The following is a 25,768-nucleotide window of genomic DNA, read 5'->3' on the forward strand; positions in this document are numbered from 1 at the left end:
AATGAGAACTGAAGAGGTTTTCTGGACAGGTAGTGATATGAACTGCACATCATACATGTTTCTGGTACCACAACAGAAGACCAAATAAAAATGGCACTGAAGTAAAAGTGGTATTTCAATTGTGGTGGAACTTCAGGGGAAAGATTTTAGAGACCATTTGACTTTACTTTAAGCAATGGCACCCTGAGCCTAAGCACATTTACCCGGAAAAGTTTCCACTGATTTCTTCTGTCAGCTCTTTCCTTGCAACTCTGTTTACGACTGCAGCACACAATAGCAGCTGAAACTATCCACCCACAAAACAATCAACAGAATGCCCCTTTTTTCTATTAGGTTTCGTCTTGGTTTTATTTTGTTTCTGTTTATCTGCTCCCTTTTTATTTGGTTTCTTCTTCCTTTCGTCCTCCTTGAACCAAGGGCCCCAAACTCCCCCATTAAAATTTGGGTTACTCCTTGGGTCTTTTGCTGGATATCGAACAGGCACAGCAGTTTTGTTGAACTGTGAAAGCCTGCGCAACAGCTGCTTTACTACCTCTGGATACCTACTGGAAAGGTCCACTCGTTCATATGGGTCAGCAGTTATGTTGAATAGCCACACAGTTTTACCCGTGGTCCATGAAACCCTTTCATTGTGCCAGCGACTGGAGCCTACATTACTAAATGACTGAGGAGGGACCCAGTCACTGTATCCTGGATTTCCTGTCAGTAGTTTCCAGTGGTTCACTCGAATGGCTGACTGAATTGCTGTGTTCCATATCCCAAAGCCAGCTGCCCAGGAACCATTTTTTGCTTTGGTGTAGATCGGGTCAATATTGTGTAAAATATCTACTCTCGGAGACCGTCTACCTTCACTAATGGTCTCCCACACATCATAGCCATCCAACTGGGTGTCTTCATCAATCTGTCCTTCTGCTAATGTGATCAAAGTAGGAAACCAGTCTGTTATATGTATAAGTTCCGTGCACATGCTCCCTTTGTTTTTGAGTAGAGGGCTATGCACAAAGCCAACTGCTCGGATCCCTCCTTCCCAGTAACTCCCTTTGCTTCCTCTGAGAGGCCAGTTATTTCCACCAGCAGTTGGCTGCCCTCCATTGTCTGAAGAATAGATGATAACACTGTTGTTATAATAACCATATTTCTTCAGTGCAAAGGTCACATTGTGAATAGCTTCATCCAAGCATGCCAGCATAGCAGCATACCTTCGCCGGTTTATATTATTTATTGACCTGTAGCGTTCATAATACTTGCCTGGTGCCTGGAGTGGTGAATGGACAGCTTGGTATGCAATATATAAAAATATAGGTTTTCTTGGGTTATGGGAGGCTAAGATTTGTTGTACTCTCTGTGTGTACATCTGTGTTGAGTACATGCCATTATCATGTTCCCAAGCAGCATTGTCATTCTCATATAAGTCATAGCCACACATTCGAGGACTATCACATTTGTAATGAGTATAATAATCACCACTTCCCAAGAGAGAGCCGAAAAAACTATCGAACCCTCGCTGGGTTGGCATGCACTCTCTGCGGTAAAAGCCCAAGTGCCATTTTCCAACCATATGTGTTGAGTAGCCAACTTCCTTCAGCTTCTGAGGTAGTGTCGCGTTATCCAAGGGTAAACAGTTAGGCTGGGTGGGCCTTATAACTGAATGCTGAAGACCTGTGTGGATTTGATACCTGAAAGAGACACAAAGAAAGAAACCGCATCTTAGAGAAGGCAGAAAAATGAAGGATAGATTATTATTATATAATTGCAGGCCTGATGGATGCAGGGAGACCCACACTAAATGAACCATTTTTGCACTGTTAAACAAGAATAAGTCAGGTGAATGTCTCTGTTTCAGGCTTACTTGCAGAGCACAACTAAAACACCTGATTTTGCTTTCTACATAGCACATTTGCCTGTGCCTGAGCTACACAAAAGCCACATTTGACATAAATTGGTATATAAGTGTACTTAATAATGAAGGTAAACATCACCTGTACACAAATGGAACACTCATAATGGTTGAGTTTTGAGAATATCAAGCCACATGGCTGTTTTCTTATGCTGTGTTTATCTATTACCCTTTTCCTCTCGACCCCCCCCCCGTCTTCTTCAGTGGCTCAGCCACATCACTATTGCTTTACTAATCTAACATTATTTATATTGAAATAAAATATGAGAATCCTTGCTACACACATATTGTCACTTTTTCATAGTAAAATATACGTTTGGTAAGTTTACATCCTAATGTCATCACTCTCAGGTTTATTGTGTTTGAAATAGTCTGTAACATGACAATATATTTAAGTGATCAAATAGGGTAATCAGAGCAATTGTGGGATTTGTATTAAAAAACAGATGGCATCCACATGAATATAAAATGGATTCACTATGACAATTAGCAAGTAAAACACTAAAAGCCATAATACACTTGGCTAAAATAAATAAATAAATGCCATAGGTCTCTTTCCTGATGAGAAACCATATGAAATATGAACCACATAAGATCATGAAACCTTATCTTTATTTCAAGCCATGCTAGCATTTCTGTGTTAATCATTCAGTGTTTCTGTATTTTTAAAAAATCCTGTGCTACTAAAGGTATTCAACTATTTGGAGAGTTTTTACAACAGAAATAGTAACAGAAATAGAAGCCGGTCGGGATACTTTTTATTATTTCCAAATTACTAATTAATCCAAACTGTGTTTTGCATCATGTAGCTATAAATATATCCCCATTTTCAAAGTCTATATAAAGATACAACTGAGCAAAATCCAAATAATTAGCAACCACTTTTCAAGTTACATAGAGTGCCATTACAAAGGTCCTGTGAATAGGGATGTGCAGTATGAAATTCCTGAGCCAAAGTAGAGAGAAGTGCAGCTGCACAGAGTCACCTACTTGGAAGTCTGTAAAACCAGACCTCTTTGTTCAATCTGCTTGAAATTTAGGGGATCATAAGAGGAAGGACTGTGTTCTGTGAAAATTTGTTGCCATTATCTTCATAAACATCTGCAATGGTCCTATAAAAACCAACTCTTCTTCTTCTTCTATGTAAAGCTTTATGGCAAAATCATTCACAGCTTTGTAATTGGATCTCATCAATATGCTGATGCCACACAGCACTATATCTATCAAAATCTCCTAGCGATGAAGCAGAGCTTTTACGCTGCCACCTGACATATGGCTGAAAGTGAACAAATTAAAATTGAACCCAAATAAGTTAAAAGTAATGTTGGCTGGAACGTTTGAGGTTTTAAATTACATTATGCTCCCCATTTTGATGGTGTTCAGCTGACCCTTGCTGACCATTGAGAACCTAAAGGTTATACTAGATGCGGCATTACTGCTGGAGAAGCAAGTTGATGTAGCCACATTTTTTCCCAACTTAGTTTAGCCCGGAAAATGGTTCCTGACCTTGACTTGGTTGATCTGACCACCTGCATCCATGCCATGGTATCACTAAGACTAGACTACTGTATTATATTCTACATAGGTCTCTCCTCAAAATCAACTTGGAGACTCTGCTAGTCCCCGTGCAGGGCACTGCCGCGGCTAGGGCCATTGGGGCATGGGGCGAGCCTCAATTTCCGACCATCTGGCCGGGAAAGAGGCACATCCCCTGTGCACCCCGGATCGGAACCCCTGACTGAGGTTCCTTAGGGTCTCCGCTTGTGCGGATCCCCCCCTTGGTCGCGCGTGGGCGAATCGACTCCGGGAGCTCCCCGAAGATGCGACTGCCATTCACATAGTCCAAACCGGAAAGTTATATGATACATTTCTTAATGGTATGTGGAAGTCTTACCTTACTTCTACTGCTATGTAATGTGGCATCATTAGATCCTGCCCCATAAATTTGGGATAGTGGATGCCTGGCCTCCCTAACACTAAGTGTGTGAAGGATCCATGTAGTAGTGAAAACCATGCTATTCCAGGTAACATAGGGTTGCCAAGTCCCCCCCCCGCCCGAGAGAGGCCCGTTCCCCACCGGCAAGGATCGGGCCACCAGGGGGGGACCCCACCCCCAAAGCGCGTGACATGCCCGGCGTGAACACGTCACCCGGAGGTGACGCAATTGTGTCGGGCATGTTGTGGGGGGGTGCTCTTATCATCTGAGGGAAAATTCTATGGTTTCCCCTTGAATGATTGAGGCCCCACCCCCAATGTGCCTGACGTGATTGCGTCACTTCCAGGTGATGTGATCGCTATCCGCACGCTTTGCGCGTGTGCCAGGAGACTCCCGGGAACATCCGGGACTCCTCCCACTATTATAAAGGTAGGACTTGGCAACCCTAAGGTAACATAATTATCAGGCCTAAGACCTAGAAATGAAACAGAAAGGGAAATGCAGCCCAATCTTTACTTGGAAGCAGGTCTGAGTTCCATGAAACCTACGACCAACTGTTTATACAACAGTGCAATCTCAGTTTCCACAGATCTGGTTGTCCAAAGAAACTTCTGTTGGTGACACCAAAAGCCACAGAAATGACTCTAAAATGATGGGCTTCACAAGTTATGAAATAAAAGTTTTAAAAGTTATTGACTTGTGTGTCATTGAAGGCAAGCCCCACGTCTTGTTTGCTGACATCTAAACACACTATTTACATTTACATGTCCCATAAAACACCGAATAAACATTAGTCACCAGTATGAAAATCTACATGATGATGAATAGCCTGAGCTACATAATTAGGTATTGCTTATAAACAACAAGCAAATGCTAACCAATCTTTCAATGGCAAATTTTATAACAGTTTTGCAGGCTTGCATCAACGTAAGTACTGTCTGTAATGGAACTAGCATGACGTGTGCTATTTCCGTAGAATATATCTTGACCATTACATTCAGTATTTAATTTATAATGCTGATTCATTGTCTCTGACTCATCCACAGGCTGCTCTCTGTTTTAGTTAAGAAACTTTGCTGATCAGGCTAATTATTGCTGCTCCATCAATCTAATGAAAGCATTCCTATTTTTTCTCTTCTACAAAGAAGGATTAACTTGGACTCTAATTGGACTCTAACTTTATTCTATTGCTTCAGACCAACACGTCTGCCCACCTTAATCTGGGGTATACAAAGCCACCTACCTTATAACAAAGCATGTCATTGGTCTATTTTGCTCACTGTTGTCAATTCTGTCTGGCAGCGTCTCTTCAGGTCTAAGAGAGAGAGGCTTTTCCCAACACCCTTCACCTGAGTCCCTGTCCCTGGTGATGCCAGGGACACAGCTAGGGCCCTTCTGCATGCTAAGCAGGTGCTCTGCCACTTGAGCCACTTAGTTCAGTCTGAGCCTGGCAAGCCAGCCATTGTATTTATAACCTCATGATGACTTGATAAAAGTACAGATAATAAAATAAAAGGGGTGGGGGAGAGACCATGGCTGTGGTCACACACACCAAATAATCCACTTTCAATGCACTTTCCAACTGGATTTTTACTGTGTCAACTGGCAAAAATCTAATTGGGAAGTGCATTGAAAGTGGATTGAAATTGGATTATTTAGTGTGTGTGACCGCAGCCCATGTAATGCCACTCCAAGCACCTTGGCAGAAGGTTGGGGTGGGGATTAAAACCTGCTAAATAGCTACTTTTACTGAAAGGGGTTGTTATTTACTGAAATGGGTTTATTAGTTGAGGGTAGCAATGGGAGGTTAAGACTGGCATCCTTTCTTTCTCTTCTATGGTCCCCCCATACCTTTCCCTGCCCTGCCGTGTGGGACAGCAGTATGGCCGGCAAAGGGGGATTATGATATTACCATCTTGGACAGGTTTTTAGTTATTGATTTACTGTTGATTAAATTTACTTATTTATTGATTATTTTAGATGTTTTATACGGTTGTTAATCATCCAGAGCCTGCTTGCAGGGTGGGAAATTCATAAATCCAATAAAATAAATAAATAAATAAAATAACTCTTCATATTAGATGGAATTTAACAGAATAAACCTAGAAACAGACAACCAACAGCACCAACCCAACTAGGGTTGCCAGCTCTGGGTAGGAAAATACCTGGAGACTTTGGGGGTGGAACCGGGAGAAGGTGGGGTTTGGGGAGGGGAGGGACCTCAGAATGGTACAATGCCATAAAGCAGCCATTTTCTCCAGGGGAGCTGATCTCTGTCAGATGGAGATCACTTGTAAAGGTGGAAACTAACACCTCGACTTTGTTAGTATCTATGCACACAAGAACTTTAAGTAAAAAGTTGTGCAAACAACAGTCATGTTCCTGTCAACCAGCTTGTGCAGCCTTTTGCAACTGAACATGGCTTCAGGCCTTTACTCCATTTCCATTTAAACTAATCAACCTCAGTTGTCTAGCCATATAATACAAGTACCCTAGAATGCAATACGATGATTCTTATCTCACTGTATTTACTATTCTCCTTCAGTGGGGGAAGTCAGCCAAGCTGGTTAGGTCATGCCTCCTCTAACTCCAGGCAGGGCTATGCAGTTTTTTTGGTGTGCGATTGTCCTGGGGTGGAGTGAGACCACCTCTCCAGTTTGGATCGCCGTGCAGCTCCAAGCAGGACAAGTCTGCCTAGGTTCTGCACCTAAATTAAACAAACAAGCAAAAACACCCTATTATCAGATTACTAGAGATTTCTAGTTATGGAAGAAGATCTCCAAAAAGGCTCCCACTGCAGGGTCAAAAAAGAAGGGAGGAGAACATGATGAAGGAAAATCCTCTCCAGCCCAGAGCTGGGCATGGAAGAAAAGCCGAAAAGGGACCCAATGCCAGCAGCTGCTGCTACAGGCGAGGCAGGGCGATCTGAAGCTTCTGATCTCTGCCTCGACACCTTGCCAGACGCTGCACAAAGGCCCCAGCAGTACACAGCAGCGCACATGGAGCAGGCCACAGCCCAAATCACCTGACAAGACCTGGAAGCTTCTGGGTTGGCAGGCAGTGCACACTTGTCAGTTAGGGAGGTAAGGGACACCCCCCCCCCCAGAGAACATCAAAGGCCAGACATGAGTGAGGTGATGGTGGGGGGCGGAGGCCTCTTTCCCCAGGCCATACAGGCCTTCCTGGGTCCACTAGCAAGTGCAGAGAGTCACAACATGGCAGCTGCACCATTTTTGATCATGACTTTTCAATCCGGCCTCAGCAGGCTGGGAGATTGGCCTGGATGCTTCCCCCTTTCAGCCCACTCTCTCTAACCATTGGGGCTTCCTGGAATCCAGCCACCCAGGGTAGGGGATGGAACAGGAGTGAGGGAGGGGCAATGGAAGATCATCGACACAAGAAAAAGGACACACAATTCTGGGCCTCTTTAATTCGATGACAGACCTCATTCCATGGGCCCATTTTCACATGAGACCTCTTCAGTGAGTGCTACTACCACACCAACAGAGGGACATCAACAGGAGGTGCCGTAAGCAGATCAAGCTCCCCTCTTTGGTGATGAGACCACTAAGAGGGTGGTCTTCATGAAGGAACCTAATCAATAGATTATCCTTTCTGTAGCCACCCCACATTACAATGACCATGGATGCAAGTAAAGGGGGAGGGAGTACATTGTTTGGGTCAAGTAGCTCAAGGCAGGTATTCCCCCTCAGAAAAGAGGAATAGCATCAGCTGGCTGGAGCTGTGAGCAATCAGGCTTGCCCAAATCACCTTCCAGGACTCACTGAGAAACAGGAACATCTTGGTGAGGACCAACAACATGACGGCAAAGGCGCACATCAGCTGTCCAGGTGACACCAGAGCCATTGCCCTTTATAGTGAAGCAGAGCTTCTCCTTCTATGGATGGAACAGTGCCTATCAGACCTGAGGGCAGAGCACCTGCAAGGCCTGTCAAATGTGCAAGCGTATTGGCTGAGCAGAAAGAACCAGGTTCCAGGAGAATGGGCACTAAGCAGCAATATCTTTTGAGTGATATCTGCCTGATGCAGAAGCCCACTGATGGACCTGCTGGCATTGCAGCAAACCACCAGGTTCCCAGGTTCCTACCAAGTCCCTGCAATCACAGAAGGCGCGGATGTGCTGCTGCACCAGTGGCTGAAAGGCTTATGTTATGCCTTTCCCCCAACCCCCACGATCAACAAGGTTCTGAACAAAGTGCTCAGAGTGAGAGCAGAGATCTTCATCATCCCCTTTTGGCCAAGATGCCCATGGTTCTCGGAGCAGGTCAAGATATCCATGGATTCTCTGTGGCATCTTCCAGAGAGGAGTGACCTTCTGTTGCAGGGAATCTGTTCTACATCTGGACCCAGTCTGGCTTCAGCTCATGGCATAAAGGTTCAGTGGCAGGAACTAGAAACGTCCGGGTTCCCTATGGAGGTGATGGATGTCATGGTTCAGGCAAAAAGGATGGCAACCAGATGGATTTATAACTATACTTGGTCCACATTCAGAAAGTGGACCAGTGACAAAAAAACATAGACCCCTTAAAGCCATCTTACAGGGATGTTGTTCGCTTCTTGCACCAGGCTTGGGAGCAAGGACCAAGACCAAATATGCTACAAAGACAGGTAGCTGCTTTGTCAGCAGTCCTGGGAAATTGCACTGTGTGCCTTATTGTTGTAAGCCGCCCTGAGCCCGCATGCGGGGAGGGCGGGGTATAAATAAAATAAATAAATAAATATAGAGGGCGGCACAATTTATCAGCTAACAAGTACGTTCAGAGATTCCTTAATGGAATGGTGCAGTTAACTCCCTCGGTGAGACATAGCTTCTCAACCTGGAGTCTAACTAAAGTCATACAAGCACTCATCAAAATGCCATTTGACCCACTAAAATCCATGGAATTAAAGGTTCTATTGCAGAAGGTTGTCTTTCTGGTGGCAGTGACCTCCACTAGGAGGATATCAGAACTAGGGGCCTTGTCAGAAGGGAACTATGTGTGTTTCACAAGAACTCCATGGTGCTTAGAATAGACCCATCCTTTGTTCTGAAAGTGAACTCAGCTTACCACTTAAACCAAAAAACTAGTCCTTCCCTTCTTTTGCCTCAAGCCTTCACTTCCAAAGGAAAAGGACTGGCAAAAGCTGAACATATGCAGGGCCCTGCACATATATATTAACAGAACAGCACAACTGAGACTGACAGCCTATTTGTGACATAACACAGCCATCCTGGGGAGGAAAGTTTCAAAGGCCACCATCGCCCTTTGGGTAAAATTCTGCATCTGAAAAGCCTATGAGGTCATAGGCTTATGGCACCGCAGGGAGTTACTGCCCATTCCACCAGGGCAGTGGCCACCTCCGTAGCTTTCGCCTCCAGAACATCTACAGACAAGGTCTTGTAGGACAGTCACCTGGTTGTCCTTTTCTACCTTCATCAGGCCTTATAGGATTGACCAGCAGGACTCTATTGGGATGGCCTTTGGAAGAAGAGTGTTACAACAAGCAGCAGGATGTCACAGGAATAAAGAATGCCATGGCAAATACATCCCACCCCCTCAGCGAGCTTTGCCATATAACCAGAATGGATGACTTCCCCCACTAAAGGAGAATGGAACACTGGACTTACCTGAAGGTTTCTTCTCTTCAGTGGGCTGAAGTCATTCACTTCCCACCCCCCACCCTTCAAATGAGAGGTAGAAGTAGTCTACATCCATTAATAGGAGGACTAAAAATGCATATGGAGCTAGGCTATGGAACGACTGGAGAGCTGGTCTTACTGTGACCCAGGACCGTTGCACACACACAAAAATTATACAGCACTTCCTAGAGCTAGAGAAGGCATGCCCTAACCAGCTTGGATGACTTCACCCTGAAGAGAAAAAACCTTCAGGGAAGTCCAATGTTTTGTTTTATCAAAGCCTGGGACTCTTCACCCACTCCCAGTGTTAATTAGCTTAGCATAACTAGTGAATGTTTCTTGATTAGATCTGAACCTTACATAATTACATTTCACCCAGTACTTCCTGCATTGCATAGCTCCTTGACCCTGTTTGTTTTCTTTCATACTACTTGAGTGATTGCACAGTGACTCCGTTCATTGTGCCTGAAGCAGGATCTAGTTCACAAAAGCTTACACTGGAATAAAACTGTCAAGGTTCCACAAGACTCTCAATTACTTTTCAACATTGCAACTTTAATTGACATTCATTTCAATGGGACTTAAATCTGGTTTACTGGGTGTAGTATGCTTCCTTCACTTATCTGACTAAGCCTTCACTTATCTCAGGGTAGGATCTGCGAGATCCAGGTCTGAACTCCCACTCTGCTATGGAAGTTTACTGGGTGACCTTGGGCAAGTCATACTCTTTCACAGGGCTCTAGTCGGGGGGGAGCTCTCAGGTACGGAGCTCCGGAAGAGAACCTCTAGGGGGCGGGGCGGTCACGTGGTGAAGCCCCGCCCCCTTCTTTACCCCGCCCTCTGCTTCGATCCTCATTCCGTTTGGGAATGAGGATGAAGCAGGAGGGTAAGTAGCCGGGCCTTCTGACACACTTCCGGTGATGTCAGGGGGTGTGGCCTTCTGTCACTTCCGGTGATGTCAGGGGGCGTGGCATATGCAAATAAGTTATGCTAATGAGTTATGCTAATGAGATCCGGCAGCTCTTTTTCTACAACAAGACCCCTGCTCTTTCAGCCTACCCTACCTCGTGGGGGTTTTGTTGTATGGATAAAACAGAGTACAAGAGATAGATGCTGTAAACCAATTTGGTCCTCATTAGGGGGAAAAGAGGAGGATAAATCTCAGCATAAAAATAAATAAAATATTAGTCTCACGGGTTTCACCTGAAGTAATTTTTCTGTCACAGAGAATAAAAAGTGGAATGAAAGAGAACAGGGGAAGGGTTATATTACCTAGGTTTAAAAATACTATGGAACATGGAAAGTAAGAGGCAATTGTCTAATACTGTTAAATCAGGAATATGGCTAACTCAAATTGTAAGAAAATGAATACCCTATATTGCATATGAGACACACTAAATACAACCTTAGAGCTGAAAAAAAGACTGCAAATATATGTTTGTTACATAAATCTAACTTATAGTGAGTTGACTCTAGAGCAGAGATGGCGAACCTTTTAGAGACCGTGCCCAAACTGCGACCCAAAACCCACTTATTTATCGCAAAGTGCCAACACGGCAATTTAACCATAAATAATGAGGTTGTACTTTAGAAAAAACAACTCATACATTAACTTAAGATGATCCAAACAAAGTAAGGAAAGCAATCCCAAATGCTTTCATTTACTTAAAATTATTTGGCAGAGAATTTTACACTTTAATGATGGTCTGGGCCTGGCTGGGGCGATGGCACGTGTGCCCACAGAGAGGGCTCTGAGTGCCACCTCTGGCACCCGTGCCATAGATTCGCCATCGCTGCTCTAGAGTATATGGTAAGCAGCTGTGCACATATTCCATTTTCTGATCAAATATTCAATTTTCCTGGAAAGTTAGATCTGAGAACCGCTTATAGACTTAGGAAGCAATCCTAAACAGGTCTACTCAGTGTCCCACAGTATACAGTGGGTCTTACTCCCAAGGAAGTGTCATTAGGATTGCAGTCCAAATATGGCCTCTCCAACTGGTAAATTTTACTTTGTTGGCGAGGACAGATTTTAATGACATGCTAGACACAGCTTTAGATTGAAGTACATCCCTATGCAAAGAATATTCTTTGGTAAGATCTACACTCAAAGCCAATATGGCTGAACTAGGTTTGACTGATCCCTGGTGCATATTGTACCCAATGGACAGGGATTATATTTTTATTTTCTTGTGCATCAAAATTGTTTCTGGTTAGACTATTTTCTCATTTCAGCTTCCCTGATGCCTGTGATACAGATGTCATTGTTATTACTGACCATGCCCACATATCATTAGCCCTTCAGTTTCCAGTCTGAGTTAGATTACCTGGTTTATGGCATTTTAATGTCTCTCTTCTTAATGATGAGACTTTTAAAATTCAGTTGATGGCTAAGTTATCAGAATATTTTAATATGAACCAGGGAACACTAGTGCTTGTGCTATTGAATGGGATGCTTGTAAAACTTTCATGAAAGCTAGAATCATTGCATATGCTTCTCATAAAAGAAACTTAGAGAAATGAAAGAAGTAACTTTGAAAAATAGGTATCTGTTAAGTCAGTTTTCTGTATCTCCCAAACCAGATCATTATCAGGAATTGCAAAAGGTTAAGTATAAATTAAATAATACACTATCAGTGAAAGCAGAATATGTCTGCACCAGTCACATTGGGAAAGTGGTGAGAGACCAGGTAAAATTTTATCATATCATTTAAGGATAGATATCAAATCAAATTAATAAATAATATTCCCCTAATCAAAGTCGAGAAGAATACAACACATACTGCCTCTACTGAAATAAATTGTATTCTGTACAGTAAAGAAAAATAAATCTCAGAAAAAGATTTGGAAACGTTTTTCGCTTTCCTTGCCTTTCCGTGTTTTGATGTTATTCAGCAACAGCTTCTTGCTAAAGATTTGCGCATAAATGAAATTAAGGCAGTGATAATGAATATGAATACTGGTGAATCCCCAGGAACAGATGGGTTGCCTACTGAATGGTATAAAATCTTTTCAGATCTTTAATTTCAAAACTATATCAATTGTGGAACAAGATTTTCAGGTCTGACTCATTGCCATTTTCATTATACAATACATACATTACTACGATTCCAAAACCTGGCAAAGAACATATTCAGTGTGCAAATTTTCAACCTACTTCTTTGATGAATGTTGATGCTAATATGCTAACTGCTATTCTTGCTAGCAGACATCAAAAGGTTGTTAGAAGTTTGGTACATGTAGACTGCGGTGGCTCAAGTGGTTAAGACGCTGAACTGCAGGCTGTGGAAGGTCAGTAGTTCAGCGGTTCAAGACCCGGGTGCCGCAAGACAGGGTGAGCTCCTGTCTCTAGTTCCAGCTCCTGCCAACCTAGCAGTTCGAAAGCAAGAAATTGCAAGTAGATAAATAGGGACCACTTCGGTGGGAAGGTAACAGCGTTCAGTGCGCCTTGGTGTTTAGTCATGCCGGCCACATGACCACGGAAACGTCTTCGGACAGCGCTGGCTCTTCGGCTTTGAAACGGAGATGAGCACCGCAACCCTAGAGTCGGATTCGACTGGCTTTCGAGCAAGGGAACCTTTACCTTTACCTTTTACATGTAGACTAGGTAGGATTTATATGAGGTAGGCAAGGCTTGGATAATCTGAGGCTGTTCACTGATTTGATTGCTTTACATGCTTGGGGTTCACTACAAGATCTAATCAATTTGCCATTCTTTCACTTAATGCTGAAAAAGCTTTTGGCAATATATACTGCAAATTTATCTTTGCTACATTGACTCAATTCAGTTTTCCTCACAAACTTTTAAAGTGGATTAAAATTCTCTATTCATCTCCCAGATCTAAGGTGCTGACTAATGGTATATTTTCTGCATCATTCCCTCTTGAAAGGGGTACTAGACAAGGTTGCCATCTTTTGCCTTTTATTTTTGATTTATCGGTAATTCACTTCCTTCTGCCCCTGTGGGATCTTGCAAGTATCTTTCAAGGGCTGTTGCCTGTGCAGTGCATTGGAATACTCTATCCTGAAGAATTTAAGGTAGGAAAGAATGCTAGTTTATGCTTGGGGTTCACTACATTCATGAAAATCAATGCACACTTATTTGCATGACAATAAATAATTATGCAAATAAAAATGCAAATAAGTTTTGTGCCTCAGGCCCTTCTTCTGTTTCCAGTATGTGATTTTGGTATTTATTCTTATCATGCATTAAAACTTTAATTTGCATTTTATAAGCAATCTACAACTAATAACTAAAAACACCTTGAGACTTTCCAGACCCTAACAAGATCCTCCTGTTTGTGCATTACTAACAAAGGCTGATGAAACTCCCACTATTTCATCAACCCAGCAGTTCAAGAAAAGGGGCTTCTAACATATACACAAAGCATTGCCAGAGAAGGCATGTTAATGCTTTAACTGGGGAATGTTCCATATGCACAACAGTACATGAACAGGCATTACCACAACACTGATGTGAAAATCGTGCAGTCCCTGCTTGAACAGAACTGCTTCAGAACCCTTTAGATCTTTGGATGACAGCCTATTTCTACTGCTATCATTGTGACAATGTAAACAGTATTGGTAGAACAACAGATAGAAAGCATGTGTGTGCAGGGGGTTATTGTTTCATTTGTCATGACTCATAAGTATGGCACATCTGCGAAACCAGAGCTAACATTCATAGGATTACCATTAATATTGTTCATTTTCTGAAAATAAAAATATCTGATTGCGTAATCAGCACTCTTAACTTATTTTAAAATCTATACAGATGGAACATACCCATCCATGACACAAAAGAGAAAGTTGGATAGAATCTTATGTTTGCCTGTCATATACAGGCCCCTTTCCTCTGAAATCTGAACTCTGAATGAAAACAGATCTTCCTTTCTGTCCAATATGAGAAATGCACTCTGCAAGAGAGAAAGTGCTCCATTATGTAGTCCTTGTGCGGTAATCACATGAATAGAACGTCTTATAAATGTGTTGGCATGTCTAAAGTGATTCAAAAGAACTTCTATTTCCTTAATTATCAACATGTGTGCCTGCACTTGGAGAGATACATATCTTTATTTAAAAGTACAGCTCCGTCATAATTCAACATAATCTTAGGGCTTTTTACAACATGGAGGTCAGGCTACAGTACTGCTCCTACTAACCCAAGAGCACTTCTTTGTATCCAAGAGGTCTGAAACCTTAGCCTAGGGAAGGAGCTTCACAGCAGCTGGATTCTGGGGACTAATGGTTACATTTTACTCTGCTGCAAAGAGCCTATTACTGGTGCAAGAGGCTTTTCCATTAGTAGAATGAATCTATGGGATAAAATTAAGTCATTTACCAACTTTCTTCATGGAGAAGAATACTCTATTTGTATACCTGCCAACTGTCCTATTTATTCAACAAAGAGTTTCAAAGGTACCCTTAACTTTGAAAAGTGATGTCCAGATATCATCTTTCTTCTGGCCAGTTTCATCTTTCCTATGACTGTCTTCCAATTCAAGGGAAAGAAAGGGGTATGATCTGACTTTCAACTGATTACATTTAAATAAATTTGCAATTTACGAAGATCTCAATGCCCTTATTTTAGATATGGAGGGAAGAGTCAAACAACTTACAACTTAAAACAAAAGCTGTCAGAGTAGTCCCACTGGACTTCTGGTTTATCAGTACGAAGCAAAAACCCAAAGGATAACTGTATTTTCTGTTCTCACTTTTTCCTCTCGGCAAGGTTATGGGTGTCTTTGGCCAGTTTATGCTGCTTCCACAGTGATCCTACATAGGCTCCAGCAACTAAAGAGAGTTCTCAGTTTCATTTCGTATTAGAGTCCTAAATGTGGCTTTAAAACAACAACACCCTGCTGTGTTGATCCAACTAAAATAAGGTTTGCCTCTACCTATTGGTCAAGTAGTTTAACTGGTTGTTTTACTGAGTAAAGAGATGAAAACTTTGCCATTTTCTTACTATAAAACCATTACATAGGAGCTATTTGTGATACAACTGTGGGATCTTGCTGGTGAGGTTGTAATGAGTGATCACTTCTTCCTTGGGATCCATCCTGTTTCAAATTAAATAACTATTGCCACTACAAAAAATACCTGGGGTTGTATCCCGCCAGCTTTTTCACTCAATCTCACCCAGTTTTAGGGGGGTGCATTTGGATGTTCCTGAACTGAGAATATACCTGAAATTCACTGTTTCATGTTGGCAGAGATATCTGAAATGAACTAAAACATTCCTGAAATTCCAAGAGTAACAAAACTTTATCTTGCAGCAGTGCAGGAGTCCCCCTGCCATTTTCCAGCAATTGGGGGCAGGGTCTGCCAACCTCTAATGCTGGTAGTAGAGACTATAACTAGGAGAAAGGCTTGCAGCATAGTCCTGGAGCTGCCTGCAGGCTAATGCAGCCAAGTAAATCCAGGATCAGTTCAGTCCTTCCTTTCCTTTTAAACTTTAGAGAATGAGGATAGACCTGGCTTGAAGAAGCCCAGTCTACTTGTCTATCAATTTTTAGTTGGCTTGATTGTTGGTGTGTGTGTGTGTGTGTGTGTGTGAAGCCCAGTCTACTTGGCTATCAGTTTTTAGTTGGCTTCATTGTTGGTGTGTGTGTGTGTAGAGGTTCCTCTGGTCCTCTTAAATTTTAAAGGGCTATTATTTTCTATGGGAGGAGACCTGGCCTCCTCCTTCCTACAGAAGGAGAGAACAGAACAGAAATGTAATAGCTGCTTACCAAGGTCAGCTTCCCAGTTCTGTTTCTTCCTCCCTACCCCTGCTACCTCTGAGAGAGAATTTTAAAAATGGGTCTGAAATTCTGGAGTCTGAAACAAACAAAAATGAAATGGAAGCCCAAATTAGTAAGGACACTCCTGAAAATCCGAGATAAAACCGATGTCCCCCCCACCCAAGTCTGGATCTGAAAATAATATGGGTTTTTTTGCAGGCACTCTTCTAGTTAATGATCCTCCATACCATACCCCTCATCTCACATGGCATTTCATATGAAAGTTCCATGATTTTCAAAAGCTATCCCTGGCCCCTGCCACATGGCAGGGGAAAACTCGCTCAAAGCGCAGCTTCTAAAAGCCGCACCAAAGTTGAGACGCTGCGGCGGCCAGCAGAAAAGCTGGTTGGATCTCAACCCTTTGTTTGGTGTGATCATGGGTTAGAACCAAAGTACTGCTTATCTCCACTGCAGTTTTTCTATAGTCTTTGATATTTCACTGGAAGTTTATGTTATGGCAAAGGCTAAGAAATACCAATTAACAACTCCATCAAGTATGAAAGCCTATATATTAGGTATAGATCTAGAAACCATTATCAGTCTTCTCTAATGAGCTCTACATGTGCACCAAGTATCTGGAATCTCTGGCTAATGAGGAGACACTGCTTCACGAGAACCGAGTATATTGCTGGAACCTCACTGCTCCAGAGTTTATGGGCTGCATGGACATGTCTTGCAGAGTTCAGGATTTGGCTTGGTCCTAGCATTACTTACAGGCTCATTCCTTTGTTTCTCTTGCCATTGCTTCTGAAAGCAGAATCTCCATCAAATAAGGCTAGAAAAGGGTGTTTTTAGCAGATGCTCTCCAGTTTTGGAAATATACTTTTCTGAACTGGTAAACTAGGAGCACAGGAATTTCCCACAAAAATTGTTAGATTTATCAAACATGCTCTGTATTGCTGAGGAGTAGCTTGGGAAAATTTAGGTTGTATATCTTTGATCCATATTTTTAGTATTTTGAATAGACATTATGAACAATTCCAAAGGGGCAGCTGTGTTAGTCTGCTGCAGCCAATAATAATAGAGAGTTGCAGCATCCTCAAAGACTAACAAATTTATTGTAACATAAATGTTTGATTCTGTCCATTTCATCAGATGCAGTGAAGTAAATTCTTAGTCATCAAGATTTTATACACAGACCTAAAAAGGGAAAAAACTATGAACTCTTGAGTTAAAAGGTTTGATGAAGTGGGCTGTAGTCAACCAAAGTTTACACAAGAATGAGAATCTGTTAATATTTAAAATGGCCCATGACTGTAGCTTTGTTGTTGTAGTTGTTGTTATTATTTTGAAGTATTTTCATCCTATGCAATCCTGGATTCACTTGCTTGGGAATATGCCCTGTTGAATTTAGGGCTCTTTTGTGCAGTCTCTTTAACCTGCTTTGGCTGCTGAAGCCCAATAGATTTTTTTAAAAGGTTTCACACACCTTAATGGTAAATTGCTTCTTCCCACAGTTAATGAAGCCTAAATCTGGGGTTTTCGAACCCTGATTTGCTCCAAGTTTTTGTTGTTGTGCTGCTGCTGAGTCTTGGCAGGCTGTCAATTGAAAGGTCTGCTGCACTTTTAAAGGAGCCACTTCTTTCTCCCACTTTTTTCTTTGGCAACAGAAATCAACATTTCTACACAAAGACAAATGGACTAAATAACAACTAAATTCAAATCACAGCAAGGTGTCTTGCAATCTGTCTCCTGAGAAGGAAACATACATGGCTTCAACCAGCAAAGTGAAAGGGGTGATGGGGAAACCCTTGACCTTTTGGCAATATGGGATGAAGAAGAAAAAATCTCTGAGTTTCACATTCAAATGGCACTGTGGCTTGGAAAGGAAATGGCACTTATAAAACACATTTAAATGCCATCATAAAATCACCATCCCAACCATTCCTACCTTGCATCAGACAAATATGGGGTCCCAACACATTAAAAAATGAGATAAAAGTTGCAACGCAAAAAGGAACCTTAGTGCAAATTTATTTCTGAGTAAACATGCTGAGGACTAGGTTGCATAGCCAAGAAATACAGCTCATTAGGAACTTAAATTAATACATGCCTCCAGAAACATTCTAGCTGAAAGAATAAATTTTGACAACTTCATGATTTATATGAAAAGAATAAAATGATTACTTAGCTTATACTTGAAGCTGGGATTTTTTTTCCAATGTGCATCACCTTACACTTACCAACACTGAACTTCATCTGCCACATTGTTGTGGCAGTTTGTGGAGCTCTTGACACTCATCCTTGGTTTTCACCATCCTTAATAATTTTGTGTCATCTGCAAACTTAGCGACTACTCATCCTGAGTTCCGGATCACTTATGAACTAATTAAATAGTAACAGCTCCAATATTGATCCTTGTGGGATCACACTGCTTACTTCCCTCCATTGTGAGAACTGTCCATTTATTCCTACTCTTTGCTTCCTAACCAATTTTTAATCTATTAGAGAACCCATCCTCTTATCCCATGACTGCTAAGTTTACTCAGGAGTCTTTTGTGAGGTACCTTGTCAAAAATCCTTTGAAAGTCCAAGTATATATTGTCTACCAGGTCACTGTTATCTACATTTTTTCACTTTCTCAAAGAACTCCAAATGGTTGGTGAGGCAGGACTTCCCTTTACATATTAGGCTAAGTGGCCTGTAATTTCCTGGTTCCCCTCTGGGCCCCATTTAAAAAACTGGTGTAACATTTGCTATTCTCCAGTTTTCTGGTTTAGTGATTAATTTTTGTGCTAAATTATACATACGGGTTAGCAGATCAACAATCTCATATTTGAGTTCTCTAAGAACTCTCAGGAGTTTGCCATCCAGACCTGGGAACTTAATGGCTTTTAGTGTCCCCAATGAGTGGTCTAGAATGTTATCTCTCATCACTTCAATTTGACTCAGTTCTTCAGACTCCCCTTCTGAAAGTAGTGGCTGTGGGGTGGGTACATGCCCCCACTTTCCAAAGTGCAAAGAATTCATCTAACTTCTCTGCCATCTCCCCATCTTCCTTTAGCAATCCTTTTATTCCTTTTTCATACAAAGACCCAACTGTTTCTCTGGCTGGTTTCCTGCTCTGGATATAGTTAAACCCTTCTTTTACCAGACTTTGTGGTTCCTTCTGTTTACTTAATTGGGGCAGACCTTCCACTTTCTAAAATAAGCCTTTTTGATCTTTATGGATTCCACACCTTGGGGTATTAATGATGAAGGCATCCTTTTAACTATTCTCATTTTGATCAGTTCTCTCTTTTGAAATTAAATGTTATTGTTTTGGACTTAAAATGTACCAAGGATGTGAATGCTGAAATTGATAGCACTGAGGCTGCAGTTCCCAAATGCTGCAACAATATCTACCAAGGCCAAGATCACTTTCCTTCTGGTTAGGTCTGTGACCAAATTGTTCCAGTGCACAGTCATTTATGATGTCTAAGAATCTCATTTCTACAAATAACTTCTACCTACTTTATGAGACTGTTGTGACGATGAAATAGGAGGAAAGCAGAACCATACCTCACCCTGAACTCCTTGGAAGTAGGATGAGATAGAAATTAATGAGATGATGCAACATTACCATACTCTTCATAGTACACATAGATGTCACAAAGTGTTAAATATTTTGAATAAACAGTAGATTGATTTTTTAAAACAAAATTGCTGATCTTGAAAACAATGCAACCATTTCATTGCAACAAAAAGGCTCAGTAACCAAAACCAATGGTTATTCATAAGGTTTCAATTATTTTACTGCTTCCTGATCAGGAGAGCAGCTGAACTGAATTAAGGCGTGAATTTTCTGCTTAGCTGTTCTGCCTGGCTTTCTTGATGGAAGGATGAACCAATTAAGTTTTTATACAGGGACAACTGAGGATGACCTGACAGAAGAGGTTGCCATCATCTTCAGCCTTTTCTTAACTTTCTCCTTATCTGGGAAAAACCAAAGACATTCATGGCAGGAACCTTAGGAGAGTCATTTAACGAAGAAGTAAAAACTCTCTTTGTCCTCAGCTCTTTAAAACTATCTGGAGTAGAAGAAAGTTATTAACACCTGTCCTTCAAAGTAACCAGACACAGGAGTCCCTTCCCCCAATTTTATCAGAACTACTTTGTGAGGTGGTTTAACAAGTGGCCCAGGGTTACTGACTGTCATAGGCAAGTCAGGATGTGAAGCCAGATCTCTCTAATCAAAGCCTAACACTGTAGGTAATGTTTCACTCAGGCTCTGGCCAACATTACAACATTACAAATGTTACATCGGAGTAGAAAACTCCCAGCAATGTATGCCAACAATGACACATCGGACTCAGTTGCTTGGCACTGAGGGCCACATCTCCACCTGAGCAACCAAGGCACTGGTACCACTGTTGGGGCTAGATGTGAAGGGAAAGGCAATACACACAGCTTAGTTCACATTTTCTCCTGCACCTGCACACCCACCAACCAAGTCCAAGGTGCATCTCTGACATGCTGGCAGTACTGCTAAGGTTTGGTTTTTTCCAAGGGTGTCTCCAGGTACTACCCCCGTCCCTCCCCCCAGGTTGGTTGCCAGTATATCAATATCTTCACCAGCAGATGATGTGTTTTTTTCAGTCATTAGACGAAATAAGTTGCCTGTGTTTACACTTAGCAGCAGCTGCTTATGGGTGGATCAGCAATGGAACATGTGTCAGAACAGGACCCTGATGTGTTGTTTAATCCTGCCTGTCCTTGACATATTGTGGGATTTGCCTTGTTTTGCAAATAATGAAATCATGTAGTAAGCTTTTATTCTAAACTGGGAAAAGATATGAGAAAATTAGCACAAAATAATAAAGGCTGATGTCCCAGATTAGCGTGTCCACCCAATCTTCTGTAATTTTTTGCTACATTCTTGGCAGTGCAATACAGGAAGATGCCCTTTCATTGTGCTATTACAACAGATGCCCAGGGATGGATGCATGCCAGAATTTAGTTCATAATCTTCTGAAGAAACTGAACTTTGTTCCAAGAAAAGATTAAACATGAACAGAGCTATTTAAAAGCTCTCATTGAAAAAAAGGTATGTTGGTTTTCAAGCCAACACTCATACTTTTCACCGGTGTATACATTATTGTGACAAGAAGGATACAAACAGGATAGTCAGTTGAACACCACAAAATGGATGGCACATCAGTATGGGCAAAGTAACATAAGCTTGCAATATTGTATCATATGCTTCATGAAATATGGGATGTCACCTTCCCTATCTACTTTTGAACTGTCTTAAATAACAATTAACTACAGACTTTTAATCTATCTTGTTACCAAAGGTCTCAGCTACCTAATAAGATTTTGAAATAATGTGGTCAAAGTGGTGCTCACCTCGTGCCCCAGTCCACCATCATCTGCTCTCTTCCTGCAGTCACCACCAATACAGCTCTTTTGTTTGCTGAAAAAAAACTTATCCCAGCTATTTATTTGTTAAACACCGTTCCAAAAGGTGTTCCAAGCAGTGTACAAAATTAAAAACAATAACAAGTCATATAAAATGCATTGATTTAGATTGCCCATAGTTGTAATCATAAAATCACTTTCCTAAGACAAACCCCATTGAATAGAACTAAGCAGGGTTGCTCCATAAAATACCAAACAGTATAAGGACTAAGTCATAAGCCAACCAATAAGCAAAAAGTTCTCCCCCATTAGATGAGGCAAAGGTAGGTTGAATAGCCTGGTGAGAACATTCAGTCTTTCATGCTCTTAGTTGTGGATTTCATAGGATGGTTGGCTTTTATATTAAGCAGTCCTGAGAATGCCTCCAGATGTTATTTAAATAAACTTCAGTTTGTGGCAGCAGATGCATGAATTTAAATAAATACATTTAACTTGTCTGCTCAGAAATCATGGATGCAAGCAGATGGGGAATAAGGAAAGAAGACACCACTGGATGAGATAATTAGAGAACCAATTTTATTTATTTTACACCCATAAAAAGAGATGTAGCATCCACACACAAGCAATGTACCCTCTAAGCTGTGGAGTCTTGTGAGAAAAATTCTACTTTTTGACCCACTGGCATTAAAGTTGCGAGCAAGTGATTTGGCTACTGCATAAATCAGTTTGCTCTGGAGCCATCCTTCCTGAGTTAAGACAAAAACGTGTGAGCCGGAGGCTAAAAAACTGTGAGCTAGCTCACACTTACTCAGCTTAGAGGGAACACTGCACACAAGCCCATTCCATATCTCATTGCATCCCTGATTTTTATGGGCAAGTCCACCCTGGCTCTGAGCACTGAGACATCAAGTATCTACAGCTCAGACTCCATTTTGCCAAGCATTCTGTAGTGGTAGAGGGACGTGTGGCATATCTTTCCCCCCTTGCTGTGACATCTATGGATTGAGGATAAAGGCAAGTGGCTACTCTCTCAAGCGGCTACTGTCCCAGCTCCATGAAGGCACCATGCTCAAGACCTCTGGTCTAAGGATTGTCAATTCATCTTACAAACGCATGCCTCAGCATGTTTACCTAGGCTTTACTGTATGCCACCTAACCAACTTTACCCATATTACTGCCACCACAGAGGAAAACTTCACCTTACTATCTGTTGAATTTGCCATGATTTTCAGGGTAGAGTCGGCAAACAATCACCCCTTGCCACCAAGCTAATTGTGCCAGAAAGGCAAAAAGAAAAAAAAAATCCTGCTCGGGCCCAACAGGGTGACTAGTTGAGGTTACTCTGAAAATCATAGGAGGGCACGAGATGCTGTTTCCACCAAAAAGGGGTGGAGGCAGATGCCAGACCCTCAAAATGGCTTTCCTCTGCTCCATACCTGTGTCTGAGGGCACACACATCAGGCTGCTCGGAGCTCTCCTTTGATTAGCTGCAGCATGCCCCACCTCTTCTCCCTCACGTTAGCCTAGGGAAGGAGCTTCAGAGCTGCATTTGTTTATTCCCAATGAGAGTTGACTGGAGCAGGAGCTGTAAGGGTGGGGGGTTGTTTTGTTTTTTGGCCATTCTGCTTTCTGGGGATAGTGATACCAAAGTAGCAGGGATTAAGCCAGGATTCCTGTGTTTGGATGTAATGACTAACCATAATTACTACAAACTAGGATTCACAAACCAGGTAAAAATCCAAGTCTGTGGTTCTCCTACTCATCAGAGTTAGTGGGGTGCCGGCAATGGGATGTCGCAGTACACCTTCGTTTAGAATAAAGTCTGAATGCACTCTCCATGCCAAAAATTTGGTGCTCTCTAGCACACATTTGACCATCAAAGCTTTCTTCTTTCTCTGTTGGGCTGTTAAGAGCATAAGAACATAAGAGACGCCAGCTGTTCTGTTATATCTGGAAAGACACACTATATGCGTCACATGCAGACAGATGAATGACACTGTTACAGCTAAAACATGTTGTACTTCTGGCCACCACATGTTGATCCTTGGTACAGTTTCCATGCAGCATAAGCCACGTCCTGGGTTTCACACCATTGATATGGGAACTTTCTCCATCATGTCCCAGAATGATGTGATGACTCACACTATGTGTCATGACCACAGTGGGGATAATTCCTTACTACCTGATGTTTCCAATGTTCCAGCACTTGCTAATTACTTTCGTACACTTGTTTTCGCTAGAATGGTTGGTGACAATGAGGATTCAGTGATACAGTAAGGACTAGCAGTGTTGCACATTATTTTTTTCATACAGGAAAAGGGCGGTCATTGAAGAGGGAGGATGCTAATGATTAACTGAAGAGGAAGACAGTGAATGTCTTTTTTAATTCACTGAAAATGTACAGCATAAAAACTAAGTGAACATATTGCCATCCTATGAATTAGTGGCTGCTCAGGTGGGTGTACTGCTTTTTATACTATAATAATAATAATAAAAAAGAAATGAACAGGCAGCAGCATACAATATAATTCAGTACTGTCAATCTTTACATGACAACTCTCAATTAAAGCTTCAGCCATGCTACATGTTGTTGTTAAATCATACAGCAGGGAAAATGGAAATTTTCATCTGAACTCTACAATACTGTAGTATATTTATTTAAGGTTCACCTATGCCAATGTTCAGTTGAAGGAAAAGCAGAACGTTTTCCAGTGGGGATGGGTTAAAAGGAAGCCCCCAAAAGGCAACAAATACCCTTGCTTTGAAAAAACAGCTGCTGTACACCAAAGGCGTTGCTTATCTTTTGCCCTTTCACTTGGTATAACACAATTCCATATGATGAAAATCCTATCAGAAATATTTTTAGGAGGACAATCCTTTCTCCATGTAGATGCAGAGCTCATGCACACACAAAATGCTCATAGGGCTCAATGGAGCAATGTTTCCCCCCTTGGTATGCATGCAGTCACCATAGCAACCCATGACAGGGAACAGGAAGCTGTGGCCATCTCTTGCTCTCCCTCTCAGTATGGTACAAGTTACTCAGGAGATGTAGAATGTGTAAGTTGCAAGCCACAGAGAAGAAGACTGGATGTGGATATGAAAGATGTGAACAGAAATTCTTCTCCTCTTTCTAACGTCTGATGGTAATATTTTAGAGCATACACTGGGAAGAGGAGTGCTATACTGCAGGCACTGTGCCCACAGTGGGACAGGAATATCTCATAAATATTTTCATGGAGTTACACTGCATGTAATAAGAATACAATAAAAACACTACACCTTTAGTGCCATTTAGCAAGGATGCCCTAAGAATAAAATATATTATTGTTGTTATTACCATTATTAACTACGGAAACTGTAGCACCAATAACCTAAGTTCTAATTTTAGGAAGAGATGCAAATTGACAGCAGGACTTTCTAATATATGTCAGCAAATGGTTTCCATAAAGAAAGTAAGTTAGCATACTGCTTGGGATACAATGCACCCTAGCAACAGTATTCAAGGATTAAACACAACCCTTTTTTAAAAAATGCCACCATTTTAAAATGTATTACAAACAGAGTTAAAGTACAAATGCATATAATAAACATGTCCATCATGCTTAAGTCCATTACCAGCAACAGGGCTCCCAGAAAGTGCACATTTTATTAGTCTATCCTTCAACCACCATAACAACCTTCCCGTTGGCTCATAGCACCACATATTTCAAGCATCATCCTGTGAAAGAGTGAGTAGCATAGTTTTACTGCCTCTTTTTTTAAATGAACATTTCTATAGAAAGTGATTTAGAAAGTCTTTTGAAACTCCTTGCCTTGAAGATAGTTTGGGAAACTTTTGATGTTATATTTTAGCAGTTACTGAACTTTGGAGCTAAACAGAAAGCTAAGCAATTGCTGACCTTAAAGACCAAACATTCAGGCACACTAACCAATCTTAGGTGAGCCACAATTTGTACAAATTGCAGTTCCAACTATCCATGCAGAGGCTGCAGTGGCACCTTGCTGCATACAAGACTGCCAATATAACGTACCAAATTAAATCAAATTCCCTTTTTCATGCTTTTTTAGGTAGGAGGAAACCTAAGACCTGTTGGAAGCAACATTTGGGGATTCCAGAAAGATTAAAGAATAGCAGCAAGGTAAAAAGACAAGGTGACGGGATACCAAAT

The 25,768-nt window shown here is 41.6% G+C and overlaps 1 protein-coding gene across 1 annotated transcript in view; it reads right to left on the minus strand.

The window, feature by feature from the left end:
* Positions 1-286: 286 nt before the first annotated feature.
* The window catches only part of ARSJ (arylsulfatase family member J), a 64,127-nt gene continuing 38,645 nt past the window's right edge, over positions 287-25,768 (minus strand). Inside the window, exon 2 of the mRNA XM_015411018.1 lies at positions 287-1,676. Coding sequence (XP_015266504.1) covers positions 287-1,676 — 1,390 coding nt within the window. The remainder of the gene's footprint in view (positions 1,677-25,768) is intronic.

The sequence above is a fragment of the Gekko japonicus genome, unplaced genomic scaffold (assembly GCF_001447785.1).
Source record: "Gekko japonicus isolate JY-2015 unplaced genomic scaffold, Gekko_japonicus_V1.1 scaffold362, whole genome shotgun sequence".
In the NCBI taxonomy this organism is placed as follows: domain Eukaryota; kingdom Metazoa; phylum Chordata; class Lepidosauria; order Squamata; family Gekkonidae; genus Gekko; species Gekko japonicus.